At 43.7% G+C, this 18765-nt stretch overlaps 1 protein-coding gene across 1 annotated transcript in view; it reads right to left on the bottom strand.

The window, feature by feature from the left end:
• Positions 1-18765, bottom strand: part of cd276 (CD276 molecule) — a 68722-nt gene that overhangs the window by 34484 nt on the left and 15473 nt on the right. The window contains exons 3-4 of the mRNA XM_069690485.1: positions 17280-17630; positions 14284-14580 (exon numbers count right to left, since the gene is read on the bottom strand). Coding sequence (XP_069546586.1) covers positions 14284-14580; positions 17280-17630 — 648 coding nt within the window. The remainder of the gene's footprint in view (positions 1-14283; positions 14581-17279; positions 17631-18765) is intronic.

Below are 18765 nucleotides of genomic sequence, written 5' to 3'. Positions count from 1 at the left end.
TAGAGAGGAGCAAGCCATGAGGAAACATGTCGGCAAGTGTGAGCAATGTTTGAGAATGTGCTCCGGCTCTGACACAAGCAGCACTGGCACTGGTGTAAAAAAAACACGATGCAGACACTGCTGGCAGAGTCCCTGTCCTAATGATAAGACAAGTCAGCCGTGGCAGGACATGGTGGGGGAAAAAAATGGTTCATGGTACATGAGAAAGACTGCGAGCCTTTCGCCCCAAAACTAAATCCTGAACTTGTTCTGCAGCTGTTGTGAGCAAACGACACACACACACACACACACACACACACACACACACACACACACACACACACACACACACACACACACACACACACACACACACACACACACACACACACACACACACGGAGTGTCGCCTGTACAGCGTGATAAGCTCTTAATTTACACCAAGCATGAAACTCCTCCACAACGGCTGTAAACTATATTAATAGTTAACTGATCATGGTAATAAATTGATACTATCACAGTCTGTCCTGCATTTGAAACATCATCTAAAGATATGAGGAAAAAATATACTGTGATATATGTTGTTATTATTAATATTCCAAATATACTGTAGAATAAATTTGATGGCGTACTGTGGCCAGCCTTAGCTTGGGAGAGAAATGATAGTGGACTGCTACACTGCTACACTGTCTCACAAAGGTCCTGCCCACCTCATCCTACACTGGCCAGGCAAACTCTCTCTCAGCATCTCCCGTGTCCCCTCCCTGCCCCACTGGAGCCTCAATTAAAAACTCCTCTGATGTCTAGTAACTGACAGAGAGTCCATCACTTCCGCACATCCCTCTCCACTGAGAGTGGCATTAAGATGTTGGAGGCAGAGTGGACTATCGATTTTCTTCTATTTTTTTTCTTTTCTTGGTTGCTCCATTTCTTCACTCGGCCATCTTCGCAATGCAGGCTGAACTTCGGTGCAATAATCAGTCTACAATGTTGTGTTGTCTAAATTTTTAATTAGCTTTAAAGAACAAGAACTGCCCGTGAGGATGTGTAGGATAGAATCACTAGTGACAGCTATCAGTACCGAAACAGACCATCCGGCTGCCAAGTAGAAGAGCCGAAACTCAAGTGACAAGGACAAGTAGGTATGACGGGATTAAAGGGACACCTGAGCTACATCTGGTTTCTCTTACAGCACAGTTAATTATTGTTTTAGCCACTTGGGGGCAGCAGAACAAGCTGTAAACACTGATTGGCGAACATGTTAGCAAACACCCAGTCTGCATACTTTAGACACAAAGAGTAACGTTATGATTAATTTGCAGTCGTACTCTCTCCTTTTAGCGCCTTCCTTTCCCTGCATGAATTATTAAAGCTCTGTAAGTGGCTAAATGCATCACTACATTTACCAGCTACTATTTGTTTCTAACTCCAGTAGCATACAGCAGATTTATCACGGCTTTTTTTTGCAGTAGCAGGAAACAATGCTGATGAGAAGTTTCACTGAACCACAACAATAAAGTCGCAGCCGTACAACCAAGACAATGAGTGGAAAGACGCTAAAGTGCTCCAATTTCTTAAAGATTTGTTGCCATAAGCAACTCCTTCTATATTGAAGTTATTCAATGAATTTATTGTGAATATAAAACAATATATTAGTGCAGCTTTAAACTGTCGTCCAGAGCTCCCTTGTAGCATTGTTTTGTCAGTGCATGTTCACATGCTGCTGGTGGAAAGAAATACTTTATGTAAGCAATAAAGTCCACAGATACAACCATAACAAGGGCTCATTACACATGGAATAAGAGACACAAACAGTAATATTTCAAACTACTGTAATGCTGAACTAACATGGTGGATGAGCCACAACGCCATTGTGCTTATTCCAATGGCTCATTGCACCAAGAACGAACTGCAGTTTGAAACTCTCTGTAGACTCTGTGAAGTGCACACCTATTGCTGAAACAACTCCTGTGTTGCATCAGTACAGTGCAAAGTGGGTGAGAAATATCATCCAGAATATGAACTTAACATGGCACTTATTGAACCATCCATTCAAGTGTTAATTTAAGTCAGGAACACACCCAGTTGAAGCCTTAGCTTTTGTAATAGTCTTTCACGTTCACTTTTTGTCTCTTTAGAAAGCCATGACGCTGTAATGACCAAGCTAAACAGCACTTGGGTATTGTTTCTGGTGCGCTCTAGTTCCAAAATGCCTTTATCTTTTGCAAAACTTTTTACAGTCATCGTTAATTCTGTCTAATATCCTCTGGTCAGAAATTAGAAAAGGGATGCATCATTTTTAAAGTATCAATGTTTGTTTATGACAAAACAAAGCTGTAGTTCAAATCCACAGGAACACTTGCTGCTTACATGATAACATCTTGGAATACAAAATGACAGGATGTAAGCTAAAACTCTGTATTACAAAGCAACGTAAGCTCAATCCAAAACATGAAAGAAGCGCCTGGACCTCTTCAAAGAGCGCAAGTTCTTAGTATGCTTCTCCCACTGCAGTATTACTGGGAGAATATATAATGACAGATTTTTTTTTAAAAGACATGTCTCTGCCTTGGGCTCTCATTATAAAACAGCATTTCTCATTTTCCTCTGCTGCAGTCTTTGGTGGTTACTGGAGAGAGATGAATATTCTTAAAAGCACTCGAGCTCAGGCTTCGATACAGGTCAGCTCGATCATGTTTGTCGTTCCTCTCATGAACACAACCGAACCTCCTAACATAGATTGGAGACAATATATTTTGTTTAGGTCAGAGAGATACCAATGCAAAAGCTGTTCAGGTCAGCATCAGGTTTACTGGCAGGGATGCTGTCTTATTTGAGGCAATATCTCAGGGCAGGACTCTGAAATCTTTCATCACTGAAAGCATCTTTAGTGCATTTTGAAGTACGCATGACACAGTTTAAAGAATGCCTAACCTAAAGCCAAACACAAATTAGGTTCATATACTTCAATGCTCAACACATAATCCTGTTTTTTTTCTAACTATAACAAGCTAATGAGATGTTTTTCAGCATCTTGGCTAGATGGATAGCTTTGTTTCACAATCACAGTTTTGCAAGAATTTAACTGTTAGCTTAAATAAATACTGCAGTCTGGAAGCTCGCAGTGATTCCCACTGTCACGAGAAATGATTAAAAGTCGACAATTCTCCGATTTTACGCCGTTAAACACTGAAACTGCTTTACCGTGTCCATTAAAGGCTCAGTGGAATCAATAGAGCTCGCTCTTCTTAGGAAATCAAGTCATTTGTTGAGTCTAAATCATAAAACTTTCTTAACTCACTTTTGATTGACTGTGTTTAAAGTTCTTATAAAATAACCTTGTAACCAAAAATCACCACTCACATTGGTATGAGTATCATTATTTATCACTGAAATTACAATAAAATGTAACATTTACAGCACATTTACATTCTTGCTTTACTGCAGTCGTTTCACAAAAGCAAACAGCTACTTGAGGCTGTGTTCCCACACTTCTTTTAGAGGAGTCCCTAACAATGCCTCTAAGCTCTTCCAAAATCACTGTCAAGTACAGCTACTCATGGCTTATTGCTTAAATATACTTTGTCTCCTTGCAGCATTTTTTTAAATATGGTATCTTGGACAGAGTCGGAAAAGAAATGGCTTTCTAAATCTCTCTCTCGGTGGAATATTGCTAATCACAGTCTTACAACTTGTGTGTAGCTAAGTTATTTATCCTGAGAAAATGCTCAGCCTCAGGCTCAGAGAGGAGTCAGGGACAATATGTTCCAACCAGTGTCCCACAAGGACGGCCCTTTGCACAAAACAAATACACTGTGACTAAAACAAGGCTTGCTAATGGACAAATAAGGATATTTAACCTCTCATTTACCTTAAGATATATACACTGAAAGCATACAGCAATGTAAACAGGCTCTGAAGAAATGTAAAGGAGAGACAAAACAAAACTCTGACATTCATTGATCATAAATTAAGTATCTAATGCTAATTATCATGTCAACAGTCAGTTAACTTTTTTTCAAAAAAACATGTTTTATGTCCTTTTAGCTGTAAACCTTGACTAGATAAACACAAAATGAAAAGAGGAAAAAGGAAACATTTAGACAGAGGTGCAAGAAAGAGTGAAATAAAGAGGAAAATAAGAAGATTTTCAGTTTTTTTTTTTGCTAGATCACAACCCAAAACTCTGAGGCATTAACCCCGACAGTGACTGGCAGATTGAGAGTTCGGTTGCTCCCAGGTGTGACTATGTGAACTAGGCCACTGCTATAAACAGCTTCCGTGCTAAGCAAGCAATTCCTGAGTAAATACAAACAAAACTGACTATTTCACTTGGGCCATGACTTTGAGACAAGATTCTTTTTATGGAACAATGAAGGTCTGGAGAACCATGGTCACACTTTCTCAAACAGACTGCAGTTTTAAAACAGGACAATATAACCAGAAGCTGATTATAATTACAGGTAAACCAACATTAATAGTTGTGTACCAGTAGACAAACTACTCTGTAACACTGATGAAGTGACCCACAACTACTGTCCAATGCATGCTGTGCATCTGGCTTAAATAGCACGCATACAACAGAATAGGTGATCATTACTTCTCCCAGCAATTAATCCTTCGTATTGTTCTTTTTGTAGTTTGACAATACTCTCCTCTAGATTCCCCCACTGTCACTGCACCTTAATGACAGAGCAAATGGTAAAATGAGTTTGCCCTCTTTTCTTCCCTTTTTATCATATTTTGACACCAATACGATGAGCACTGCTGTCGTCTTTGAAGCTGTCCGCCCTTCGCTTTAAAATGTGTGATAAATAACAAGAAAATACTGGAGGAAAAACATTCTTGCAGAATCAATGGCAGATTTACAATGTGCGGGATTACAACTTGGATCCTATTTTACTCTGTAACCTTGACACCTTCTTTTCCCGCTTTGGAGTACCGGCACTAATTCTTCTCGTGGTACACAATACAAAACAGGACACACTTACTTTCATCTCTGGATGGGAGTCGTAACTTTGCTGAGGCTGCACATATTTCAAACTGAGGAACCAGTTACATCATCGAGCCCCGCAATGTCATCACATTAGGTCTCGTGGCTTTACGGAGAGACGCGGTGAAATATTGAAATCCAAGGGCATCAGCGGGCAGTCAGCCTGCCTGGGGCGACATGTGTACACAACTAAATGGCACGCTAAAGATGTATCACTGAAAATGTATGCATTAGTTATTTTATGAAGTGTAAGCAAAGTTTAAAAAATATATATATATATATATGTGTGTATACACACAATTGTTAGCCCAAATCCCAATCCCAATTTCTGAACAGGTTCAAAAGGGCTTGTCAAATGTTAGATTAGAAGATTAATACCACTCTCCTATCTAAACAGTTAAAAATAACGTGGGGCTACAGCTTGTATACTTTAGTTAGTTAGCTTAGCTTGGCACAAAGCCCTTGCCTGGCTCTCTCCGATGGCAACAAAATCCATTCCAGACATTACTAATAAACGCATTTTGTTTTGTAGGGGGAGGTGGATTTTGTTATGTTTGAGGGACTTCTCTACCATTGTACTACTTAGGTGCAGCCATGTGTACACCCAAGTGTTTTTTCACAGCACCAAAGCTACTATAGCTTCTCTATGCTATGGTACGCTGCTGTTTTCATGTCAGACAGTGCATTTAAAAAAAAAAAAAAAAACTGGTATGATAATAGTCAAACATTATGTGAAAATGCATTGTATTTATTAAAACAACTGTCCACCACCCCCACAGCACCTAAGCCCTCCATAAACCTAGGGAAAACCTGCCTTTGGAGAGAGCTGGGACTTTCTTGGTTCCACAACACACTCATAGTAAAATCTACTCTTAGCAGCAACCCTGTTTGGATTTCTTAACCCCTCTAACAACTACATGCGGAGAACAAGCTGACATTACAAATGGCAGCACTCTTCGTCTGGTAGAGTAAGTGTCTGAAAGCATCGAGACAGATACATTATAGATATGACAGACTCATGTGGTGTGGGTCACTGAGCTGTCTCTGCCATTGACAGAGATTTGCACTTACTGCGGCATCACACATGAGGAGGGCAAGTGATGAAATTAAGCACTGTTGACAATATTAATAAGGTAAGAGGAGCGAGTTTGTTTCCTTGTGGACAGTTTGTCTGTAATGAGCCGCAAGTTGTCAGGCTCTGGGGACACGGGCACGGCTACAATGTCCGAGCCGGCGGGAAGATGTTAATGCAACTTGAAGGGGACGTGAGTCATCGCAAGCCGCTGTCCATTCAAACTGGTATCACAAGGAGCACGGGCGCAGCATGGCTTAATCACAGTCATTATTGTGATATTTGACACGAGGGTTGAAACAAGGGGCTCCGTAATGGGTGTGTTTCTTATCACGTGGTGAGTCAGCGGGTGCTCACGTAGTTTCAAGTCAAGCTGTCAGTACAGAGGGAGGTGAGCGAGTCGAGCAGTACGCTTGCTCGAAACTCCTCTCCTCTGGGACACAGCCACACGCAGTCCGTTCTTAACTTCCATTTCACACTTGGTAATCAATTACTGGTCTCCAGAGCTATCGAAGAAAAGAGTCACCTATCCTGAGAATAAGCTAAATCTCTCAACGCCTCCTAATTGAAAACACATTATAGAGCTAGACAATGGTCCTTGTGTGTTGCCAGCCACTAATTTAGACTGTTTGCATGCACAGAACAAAGCAATTTACTGAGGTTGCAAACATCCAATGCAGGACAATAATTCATAGCGTTATCAGGTGCACAGTTTAAACATCAAATAAACGGGCTGAATAATTAAATAACTGAACTTTGAAGGTGTGCCCGGCCGTTTGTTGGTGGCTATTCTCCCAGTAACTCTGAAAAGCTGAAACTAATATGATTTCATATCGTGAAGCCAAGACTGATGCCAGACCTCCCGAAGCCAATCCCTCTTACAGGATTTAGAGGGAGCTGTGTGAAATGTACACTGCGGGGCCCCACCAGTCCCAATGATAGTCCTCGCTGTGAGTCCAAATCAAAATGAACCCGATCAATAACAAAAGAGGGCTTTTGTGTGTTTACTGCCATCATAAATACAGTGTCCTGAAAAGGAAAGCGAGGGAGGACTTTTCCACCCGGCCGGGAACAGACATAAAGATGTCACACTGCTGGTTGTGGGAACATGGCAGAGGGTAACATCATACTGCTGTGATATGATGCCAAACGATGGACTCTGTTTTTGATTAAACAGATGCTGACATATGGAAGGCGGGAATCAACACTGCAAGGTGTACTCGTGTAGACAAACATAAAAACAAGGCATATGTATACATGTACTCATACACTCATGCACCCACACACACTCTTTTCTTACAGAGCAAATACCAAATGTACAGTAACAAGGAAAACTCACCGTCCAAGAGGAAATAATACGCCAATGCAGCTTTTAATTGTGGCAAAGAAAAACACTGACACCCAAGCAGAGCCAAAAGCCCTTTAATGCTAAAAAGTCATGATGGAAGAGTAGCTGCGAATTAAGGGAGAATAAATCCCAGCACAAAAGAGAGGAGGCACATTTTATCTTTGAGATTGTACTGCTGGAAAAGAGCAGCACAGAGACCAGCAACTGCTCACAACTGAGTCTAACCCAACAATTCCTCAGAGCTGCTCACAGTAAGACTGGGAGCATGACAAATAACATTGCGCCGGCCATAATACAGGGATAAAATGTCCTGCTGTCATACTGAAGGCCCAGAAGAGGACGTTCAAACGTCTTAGAGCAATGACGAAGGCAAGTGGCCCCAGTTAATAATCCTGATAGGAATTAATGTGCTTACAATGGTGCCACTGCTGCCTACCTGACTTTATTTTAGATTGCCTACATTATTTCATCTGTCTATTTGGTTGTTTTCCCCTCGCTGGGCTCCTGATAAGACAGAGAATGCATTCAGCAAGAGAGAGAGAGGGCCTGTTTGTGCGCTGGACACTAATTAATACAGCGCTCGGCGGAGAAAGTTGCCTGCTTGCTGCTCTACTGACAACAGATTCATTTATACGACTGTTTTCTGTTTCTTTGAAGGCTCTGCTAATTGCATTTAAATTAGTCCTTGTTCAGTGGAGAACAACAACCAGCACAATGGGTTGTTATGGAAGCTAAAGAAGCAACAACATTATACTGGGCGACATGTTACCCCCAAGTTGACTGACGGAGCTTTTGATAGGAGACCCTACCAGAGAAAGGCACAAACATGTTTGTAATATATTTCATGGATAATTGCGATTACTGCAATTTCAGCACAACAGTTAGTTTAATGAGAGAACCTTTGAAACCAGTAGATCACTGCATCTTTCTGTTTGGCCCTTTGGCTATACGAGCACAGCAATGCTCCAATTTAATACACATAAATGTTTCAAACTGCCACACAGTATTTGCAGAGATCCGAGGAGAAAATATAATGTGTATGACAAAATTCTGAGAAAACAACCATTGAAAGACTTCTTAGAAACAACAGACGGAATGAGTGCTTTATGGGTCGAGTGAGCGCGGCAGGTAGCTATTTAGATGGCAACGTCATGTCAGGACTGAGCTCTGAAGACATAATAACAGTGAGGAAAAAGAGGCAAGCAGCAAGCTGGCACCCATCTGACGATGGAAAACAAAACAAAAAAAACACTGCTAAGTCTGTTGAAAAGCTGAATGTTCTCACACAGACCACCTACCATTAGAACCTCCATCTTCATGACAAAGGTCAATGTTTATACTGCAATTAAAGATGTTTTTTAACCTTGATTTACCCAGTGAAGGTTGGTTTAGAATGCATGCGCTTCACAATCACAGAAACAAACAGTCTCCTTGGGGAAATACGGCATACTAAAATAGCATTATACCTGGACAAGAAAAAGCTGGTTTAGAAAAGACTGAAGGAAATTGAAGTCATCTCACAGAAAGTGAGGAAATGTTAGCATGTGGTTTAGAAGACACGGTGCGGCATAATTCTCAGCGGCCATGTTTATTCCGGCCTTTCAGGATGCTGACCGAGTTGAGGGATCCTTTAGAGAGTTTGGGCTCTAGTAGATTCATGGGAGATTAATATTAGCAGCAAGGTCAGACTGGGTGAGGGTCCATTACAGTTGGTTAAAAAACACATGGTGTGGTTGATGCAAAGCAAATAAAACTAGGCCCAGCCAAAGCAGTACAATCCAGTTGCCACATATACAATATCCACACCAATGGATGTTTTGACTGAATGACGTGGTCACGTCATCTGTGGGTAAGGAAAGCAATAGCCTCTTTTTCTTTAGTTGCTAACTTTGTGAGTGTGTGTGTGCGTGTGTGTGTTTGTTGAAAGTTTACTCGTCCTTCACAGTGAGAGATCCCAATCTGATTTCATTTGCAAATTAATTAATGAAAATTATAAACCTAAAGTAAAACACTGTCAATATACACGGTGTAATCCAAAAGTTCCTGAACTATTCCTATCACGAACAAATGGAGCGCAGCAATATCTTTAATGAGTAGCTATTGCTTAATCAACATCAGCACCTGCGTTACACAAGTTTTTGTGACCACTGATGGGGGAACATTTGAAATTTCAACATGGACTTGAACAGAGAGCGCAATTCAAATTTGCTTTTCAGAAAGCTGTCGGCAATGATGTAATGAGCCAGACGTTTCAGCAGGGGAAACATTCAGCACAATCGGCCTGAACTGTGGCGCGATGGCAGATGGGTTCTCCAACCTGAAAACACGCCTGCTCACAGTGCGCTTAAAACACACAAGTTTCTCGTCCACAGCAACACAGTCGTTGTTCCCCGCCTACGCGCCAGATTTGGCTCCTTGCCACTTCATTCTGTTCCCCAAAAGTCTGATACAAACTTTGATTCGCGCTCTCTGCTCAAGTTTCATATTGATGGTAAAATTGCAAATACTCGCATACAAAACGCTTGTAACACAGGTGATGTTGATCAGGTGACGTAACTTGGAATACTTCCACACAAACGTTATTGTTTCCCCCTGATCTGCCCTCATTACTGTGCTGCACTTAACAGGAACAGTCTTGGAACCTTTTTACTTGCACTTCTAAATGCGAGTACCGTTTTCAGATAGACGTGAAAAAAATGTGAACCCGTTCTTTAATGTTAAACCCAATTCATAGATGTTAGTTCTAGCGACACATTCCGTCTTTCGAACTACCAAATGCAGACAGCCATTCTTCATAAAACAGTCCGACTTCAAAAACTACAGGGTGTTTGAACTTTCTAACTCCTCTCTCCAGTTGCATTGTCTTTGGATTGAGTGAGAAAATTAGCCCATGCGCCAGAAGCCCACACAAACATGGGGAAAGCGTGCCAATGCCACACAGACAGGATTTAAGACTGGGAATAAAATCTGGGATGTTCTTGCAATAGTGCTAACCGCTGAGCCACAGTGTTGCCCAGTGAAAGCCAGAGAATGCCAGCTACAGTCCATCTCAAGCCCATCAGGCCGTAATGCCACAACTCTGAGCTCAGCAAACGTTGTCGTCTCCATCTTACTTTCTGTCATCCACTTCTCACCCCTCCTAAGCCTGCCTCCCCAGCTCCCTCTCTCTATCTCCCTGCCTCATCTCTCTATCTCCTTCTTTTCCCCACTCTATCTCCATCCGCACACTTTTCACTGTAAATGCTGTGCCAGCAGAGTGATGCCGGGGAAATGGCGCCATCCTCATTGAGAGAGCAAGCAGACGGAGTGGGGGTGGTGCTGGAGGGGGTGTTCAGTGACAGGCCCTGAAACCCAGCCATCAGACAACACACTGCAGCAATCACACAGCTCCAGTCGATGGGATACATCGCTAAAGCTCCACATTCAGAGGAGGATCAGGCAAAAAAATTATGAAGATACAAACTCGTAATCCCAAAACCTCCAGAAACATTATTGTTTTTGAGGAGAAAAAAAAAAAAAAAATAAAAAAAAGTGGTCACAATAAGCTGGTCGTGTTAAACAGCGCAAGGCATAAGGACAGGAGGAGGAGGAGTAGGATGGGAGCGGGTGTGTGTGTGGGGGGGGGGTACACAAGCACACTCTCCAGGCAAGTAGACAGGCCATGGTTCATTTGAGGACTGAAGCTGCTCCTTTCCATCATTCGACTATTCATTAATACCAGCTGTTCCTGTGGGTCGCCCTGCACCCAATTCTTGCATCGCTCTGCAAATCTATCAATAATCCAGCAACACACAAACACTCCGTATTCCAGAGCTCGTCTTATAAAACTGACCCGTACTCTGCGGGGCGTGTTTGCTAAAATAACCGTCTCTGAGATGCCCGATAATAGCGTGCATGTGCTGTGTGAATATGTCGTCGGCAGTTTCCGGTTGACTAGTTTAACGGGTGGTGACTATAAAAGAGGTAAGATTAACATGGATGACTCAACACAGACTCTCAACGTGTAGCTCATGCCAGACCACATAGTGCCGCGCTCGGTGCGGGTAAAGGGTTCATTTTCTCAAAATTAACCTTGTCAAACTCCTGTTCTGCCTGGGGGAGGTTTGTATTACTATTGTAATTTTTCAATCAGAGACTGGGGTGAGTGTGGAATTTTAACATGCTTGTTCACTCTATACCTCCCCACCATCTCTCTCTCTCTCTCTCTCTCTCTCTCTCTCTCTCTTTTTACTCCCCCATTTCTTAATGTTTTTTTTTTTTTTTTTTTTTTTTTTTTTACCCACTTTCATAGTCCATTTAGAATTTTAAGCAGATTTCACCCATTCTTATAATAGGATTCGCCACTGCCTGAGAGTGCTGTGTTTGGAAGTGTATACAGCAAGCGTGTTCGGTATATCAACTCCAGCTCGGCACACTCTGCTACTCCAGCAGAAGAGTTCTGCTGGGTCAAAATTAATTACAGAAACTGTTAAGCACACAGCAGCTGTTGTAAACAAATGCAAATACATTTTCATTTCAAACAAGCCCCCTTGTATCGTGCCACACAAAATACTATAAATCTTCTGTGTGTTTACTAACAACTTGGGCCATCATCAAGCTGTGCTGGCGCTCCTACTGAGAAACTACTCTTATTCATGTACACTTATTCATGTGTACACAGTTGCTGAAAATCACAATCACCACTGCTTTAATTAACGGTTTACCCCCGTTTATTTGTGGATTTGCTTCTCTTGTTGTCCCTCTTTGAAACATCACACTTCAACACTCCAATACTCTTTAGGCCAGAACTCGTTTTTTTCAGTCTGTTTTGCTCTTGATTGTTTTCTTTGAATGCGTCTGGTCACATTGATTGTTTTTCATTCGTTTCTCTTTTAGTTTTCAGAACGACAGGACCATTACACTCTGGCTAAAGGAAATGACAAATCAAAGCCAATAATAACAGCCTTAATACTGAACTTGATGCTTCTAGTATCCATCTCTCATTCAACGGGTATGTCTGTTGGCAGTAAGGTCATTAAATAGTCCGATTATTTAAGTTTAGAGCAGAACCTTTTAGCCTCTTCCATGCATCCATCCATGTACTTGTTATACTACAATTGGTGGTATTGTTGGTCGTGTGTAGCAGCTATGAAATAGTGGCTTTGAGCAAAGATAATGTTGCCAAAGTATGCAGGCACAATTCATACTAGTTTAGATGTAAAGCTGGCGGGGTGGTGGGTGGGAGTATTGAGGGGAGTAGTTCTGGTACACCAGGACTGCTGTTGAGCCTTCCCGAGGTGTTGTGGTCTGAACTTGACGAAACACCGGCGAAGGGAGGTGCACACTTGATAATCCCAGAGAGATACTGCGCACGACCTCCTTGTTGCTAAGGCTTTGTACCAGGCGGCGCCTTTCTTGGGTGTATGGGCATAGCACGCATAGTGCTTGCATAGCATCCTGTGAATTAATGAGGTGTTCGATAGGTGAAAACAGGTGGTAAGATTGAGTGAGTCAACCCTTTAGCATTAATGTTAAAACAATTACATCAAAACGTTTGGCTGGAAATTTATACTTTTAATCTCAATGGTGCTGAAAAAAAGGACAAGTAAAATAACTGCAAAGATAATTGTTGTGATTTTGTATCGACTCTCCTGGAAAAAAAGGCCGAGTGTACGATCATCTAAACACGTTGACGCAGAGGACTGAATGTAAAAATAATGTTTAAATGAGAGTCTCATTTGTCGAGAGGAAACAAAAGAGACGGAAAAAATGACATGAAAGGTAATGCCACTATCGTATTTATTTCAAGCAAGCCTGAAAAAGTGCATCAATCCAGCAAAAGGAGAAGGATAATAGCTGCTACAGACTATTCTAGCAGTTACTTCACCGTCGTATTTCATCCTCACCATGTGTTTAATACCTCTCCGCTGCCCCAGTGGTCCTTCTGACTGGTTATCTGTGCTGTTTTGAAAGAGGCCAACTAAACTGTTAGAAAGGCCACCTTCCCTCAGCCGTCCAGCCCTGCCAGTCGGCCATCCTGTTTCCAGACAGCACAGTCATTTCCCAGCCCAGTGGAGCAGCACTCCCTGACCTCTGCCTCGACCTCCGCCTCAACAGCCCGAGCTCCAGCACCAAGCCCCGGCCCAGAGACCGGACTGGGGCCACCTCTACTTATTTATGAGCCATTTCACACAGTGCTGCTCCCATTAGAGACCCAGCCTTGGCCCACCTTACGCGACACTCTCCTTGCACTCAGCGCATGGAGTACACCAGCCAGGCGAGGAGGGACATGGGAGGTGGGTGGCGGGGGGACAGTTGAGGAGACCATTAGGCCGAACAGAGGTACTGTTGCACAAGATGAGCTCAAGATGACGTCAAAGAGAAAGGCAAACATAGCAATCTAATTCTTGGTTAGCAAACATTTCCTGCAGACAGATGCTCAGAGACCAATCACTCCTTCCTGCCCATCCTTTCATTACTGTTTTGTCTTTTGAAATATGTGATGAATAGCTATTTGACTATCCTCAGGGAAATAATCACCCACTGATCTAATTTAACGATGCACGAGAGCTGATGGGTTATGCTTATTGGCCCATAATTGGACATTTCATTATATTTCATTCATTTCTTCGTAGCTTTAATGTGACTTAGAGAAAGATAAAAGAAAAAAGTTGAGCCGTCGCAGCAGAAAATTCGACTGACAGACTGACTCACAAAAGCATACAATACTTTAATATGAAACTGCGTATGCATGACTGAAAACAAGATTGGTCTGAGCTGGTAACATTCAAACTCTGTAGGAAACCAGTTAATATGGTCGTTGCCAGTTTACTTTGCACAAGAATAGGGGTGGCAATATCGACTGAAAGACCTAGAAGTCTTTCATAATGAAAGAGACATAAAGACGCCCACCTGTGATTGTGACGGAGGCGTAGCCCTCCTCCCCCAGCAGTGGGTTGATCAGTTGGCAGCTGTAGGTGCTATTGGGCTCCAGCACGGCTGTCAGCACGCTGGTCATAGTGAAGAGTCCTTCTTCGTTGGCCACCACTGATGTGGTGATGTTCTCCGTCAGGTTGCGCCCGCCCCCGTCCTGCCATATGACGCCACCCTCGGGATATCCTCCGTAGGCCACACAAGTCAGGGCCACCTCGTCACCGGGCCGCAGGTTGGATTCAGGCTCCAAAGTCACAGCCGGCTTGGAGTAGGGGGCTGAGAAAGAGACGAGGAGCGCACGGAGAGAAGGGGAGTGGACGGGTGAGGATTTAAAGAGGGAGGAAGGAAAGAAAGAGGAATGGAGTGGGAGAGGATAAGGAGTTGATAAGAGAGCAGCAGACACATACTGAATTTACCAGTTTTAGATTCTCTGCAGTGAGTGTCACCCTGGGAACTGTTTGACATGAGTCCCATTAAATTCTTAATTATATTTAGGGAGCTTAGCATAACACAGTGCTTAAGATCCCACAGACACGGACAGCATCTGCGGCACATCCTGATGCTGCATCCCTACACTCCAACGCCGCTCTCTCTAGAGAGCCCAAGCACTGAGCCACTCCCAGAAAGGAAAATACGGTGCAAGCAGGGAGGAGGAGGTGGGCAGGCCTGGGAGTAAACTGGCAGGCTGAGAGATTTGGGACGACTCAGCCTATGGCACAGAAAAGAGTGCGGAGGGGTGGAGGTGAGGGGTGAGTCGTCAGCCTCGGCTGGAATCACGCTTCTACAATCCCTTGAGCTAAAACACGAGAACAGAGGTGGCGAAGAAAGAGGCTGCTGTATTCCCAGAACCAATCATCGCACGGCAAACAATGGGATGGAGCTGAGGGCGAGATGAAATAAGTTCGTCTGAGCTGCTTTTTGAAATGTGGACCCTCAACACAAAGACAGATTTAACGTGGCACACACTAACTTCTCCAGCTCTCCATTTGACGGCCAGATTTCCATCGCGGGCTCCTTTCATTTTCTTCCAGCTCAGCATGAGGGAAGTCTTCGACATTAACTTTAAATGCTGGCTAAAAATAGAATATCTATAAATCTAATGCATAAAAATGGAACCAATTTGTCACTGTTGGAGACATTGTTTTCCCTTTCCCCAGCTGAGAGAAAAAATGTTATTCATTAACACCGCGTAATGCACATCCATCCTGGGAGAATACAGGCACAATCTCACAACAGATATAGAAATGTGAGCAGGAGGGAAAAGCACACAGTATCATTATAAATAAATAAAAGGCTCTCAGCTGTGAAGGTAGGCGATGGGAGTCGCACAGCAGAGAAGATGTTAGTGAAGGCTGATTGACCGTAACAACAGCTAATAATCAAAGTCAGCAGATATTGACCATGACAGAGACCGCAATCAGCACTTATTGACCAAAAACGCTTCTCAGCAGCCCTGAGGAGGCTGTTTATCACCTATTTACATCTGGTGACAACAAATGATCCTAAATCACCTCCAACAGAGTTACGTGTTCAATACTTTTTATTGCATACTATTAGTGCATTTGTGTTGCTGTAATGATGGTACTGTATAGAATAATCCCTTCAAACAAAATGTGTTATTATATTTGTTTAGTAATGGAAAGGGGAGGGAGGTGGAAAGGGGCGCTGGGGGGAGGGGGAGCTTAAAGGGACACTCCCATCAACTTTACATTGGAGGACTGGTTTACTCGTCATTAGTACTCAGGCAGAGCAAACACTTGTATTACATCTTCTGTGGCTCTGGATGAGCTTGAGAAAAGCTTTGAGCAAATTCAACCTGATGATGTCATTGGATTTACCTAAGCTTGAAGACAACTTACTGAAAGCCTGCATCACAAATTAAAGGCATGAAGTTTGCCAAGCCAGAAAAACCTAATAAAAGATGCAATTGGGTTGAATTAACGGACATTTTTTGAGCTCGACCAACACCATACACTGTAAATCAGAATACAAAAGGGAATTAATTATTCTGAAGAAATATATATACACATCTGGAGTTGTAACTGATTATTTATTTTAATATCTTTTATCATTTAAAAAATGTCATCCTCCGTTGTGCGGCATTATAAGGCTAGAGTTACATTGCTAATGAGACTGATGAAGCTAATGAGAAGTCGTGTAAATACAGCCTTTTAGTTTAACTGGAAACTGTAGATTTACAATGCTGTGCAAAGGTTTGAGGGACTTCTCGCTCAGGAAGGCGTCTGATCAGTCTCCAATTCATTAAGAAGAAGAAAAAGGAGTCCTGCATCAGATGGTGTGACCCCCACCGAGCCCTGACCTCAACATCGTAAAATCAGTCTGGGACCACATGAAGAGATAGAACACAGACATCTTAAAAGTAAAACTGTGGCAAGAGGGGGGGGGGGGGGGGGGGGGGGGGGGGGGGGGGGGGGGGGGGGGGGGGGGGGGGGGGGGGGGGGGGGGGGGGGGGGGGGGGGGGGGGGGGGGGGGGGGGGGGGGGGGGGGGGGGGGCCCCCCCCCCCCCCCCCCCCCCCCCCCCCCCCCCCCCCCCCCCCCCCCCCCCCCCCCCCCCCCCCCCCGGGGGGGGGGGGGGGGGGGGGGGGGGGGGGGGGGGGGGGGGGGGGGGGGGGGGGTCTCCGAGACGCTCGGAACAACCTTCTTGCAAGGTTCTGTTTTAAAGGCAACGGGTGTCCACACCAAATACTGCTTTCATTTGTTTGAAGGGATAAATAAAAACTACTCAACATTACTTTTGAAAGCATTCTCACTTTACATTTAGTGCCAACTTTTACACAGCACTGCACATTGTTACATGGGAAGAAGCAATGCAACATCGATAAAGTAAGACATTGTGTGGCTGAAGCTACCTAGCAGCCCAGTCACTGGTTAGGGCTGTGTATTTTTAACACTCCCGTGTGCACAGTCACCTGTTTGTTCTCACATGTGTCATGGACCTTCACAGCTTGACTCACCGGCCACCTGCAGCAGCAAAGCAGCGCTGCCGTAGTCCTGCACCCTGACGAAGCAGGTATAGCTGCCTTCATCAGCCACCACCACCCTGCTTAGCAGGAGCGAAGCGTTGCCCAGGCCCAGCTGGGTGGGGAACAGGCTCGTACGGTTGGCGAAGCTCTCTGCCTGGTCCGCCAGCTGGTCTCGTCCCTCCCAGTACCCATGCACACTGCGTTTTGTGTCTGTCAGCTGCCAGAAGACACTCAGATCAGACAGGTTGAAGGGGTTGGCGTGGCTGAAGGAGCAGTTGAGTGTGACGTCCCTGCCGTGCAGCGCCACCACTGGCTGATCCGGGACGTGCACTTCAATCACGGCTATAAAAGAAGACGAGGGAAATACAACTGTCAACAAAGATAGAAAAAAAAAACATGTAATTGTGCTTTTATATTTTTGGAGAATATGTTTTTGCTGCATGCTAGAGAACGTTAAGTAAGCTGTCAATCACAGAAATGTTGATTAAATACACTTTTATACATTCTTTTCGGCAAACATCTGAACTCGGCAGCCTCTACTATGGCACACATCATACTTTTGTCACCCAGGTAGTCTAAAATAGACAATAAACAGTATTAGTAAATGGTATTTGGCCCAGGTCTAGTATAAACATACAGTACTCACTGAATCACAGCATTAATTCAGTGTGCTGTGTTCAAATGTGACAGACTGACACCTACTCATATTTGAATGTCTTTGAAAATAAAATCAATGCAGCATTTTGAAATATATGCTGTGACTGCTTCGGAAACATCCACTTTGTTTGTGCAGCCTGGTAGCGTGAAACGGGTGAGACGGGATGAAGGCGAGAGTGCAGAAGAAGAGGAAGAGGAGGTGGGGTGGATCTGGAGGTAAGCGTTAGGACTTTGTTTGTGTTCCTATAGGCTTTGCCTCCTGGCGATGGCTCAGTGCGCTGAAAGTGAGCGATGGAAGCAACAACACCTGTACAGCTTTAGCTTAATCGGTGGTTAAATTAAAAAAAACAAAAAAAAGAGAATAATCTTCTGCTGGTGGTGGTGATGGGTGAAAAGTGATTGTTACTCAAAAAAGGCTGCTGATTTGTCTGTGTGTACGCACCTGTGTGTGTGTGTGTGTGTGTGTGTGTGTGTGTGTGTGTGTGTGTGTGTGTGTGTGTGTGTGTGTGTGTGTGTAGACAGAGAGCAAAGAGTACACTGCATAATCATTCTGGATTAGTAGCCATCTCAGGCAGTCTAGAGTACATCCATAGTATTCACAAGAGTCAGCATTCTCCATTGATCCCTGTCTGCTGTTATACAACTCTGAGAGACTCATCGGCATCACAGGGGAGAAAAAAAGCCAGTCGGCCCCAGGAGCAATACCCTCTACCTTATGCTCAGCCTCTCTAATTGTTATAATCACAGTGGCATTTTAGCCTCCTCACCCCCTTCCTGAGCTCTGTCTATCACACAGCCAACGCCAGTGTTGAATCATTTT

This window comes from Brachyistius frenatus, unplaced genomic scaffold (genome assembly GCF_029030835.1).
Source record: "Brachyistius frenatus isolate BFR_SWC_R1_liver_20210118 unplaced genomic scaffold, ASM2903083v1 Contig_9, whole genome shotgun sequence".
Lineage (NCBI taxonomy): Eukaryota > Metazoa > Chordata > Actinopteri > Embiotocidae > Brachyistius > Brachyistius frenatus.
This window is presented reverse-complemented; position numbering and strand designations above follow the sequence as displayed.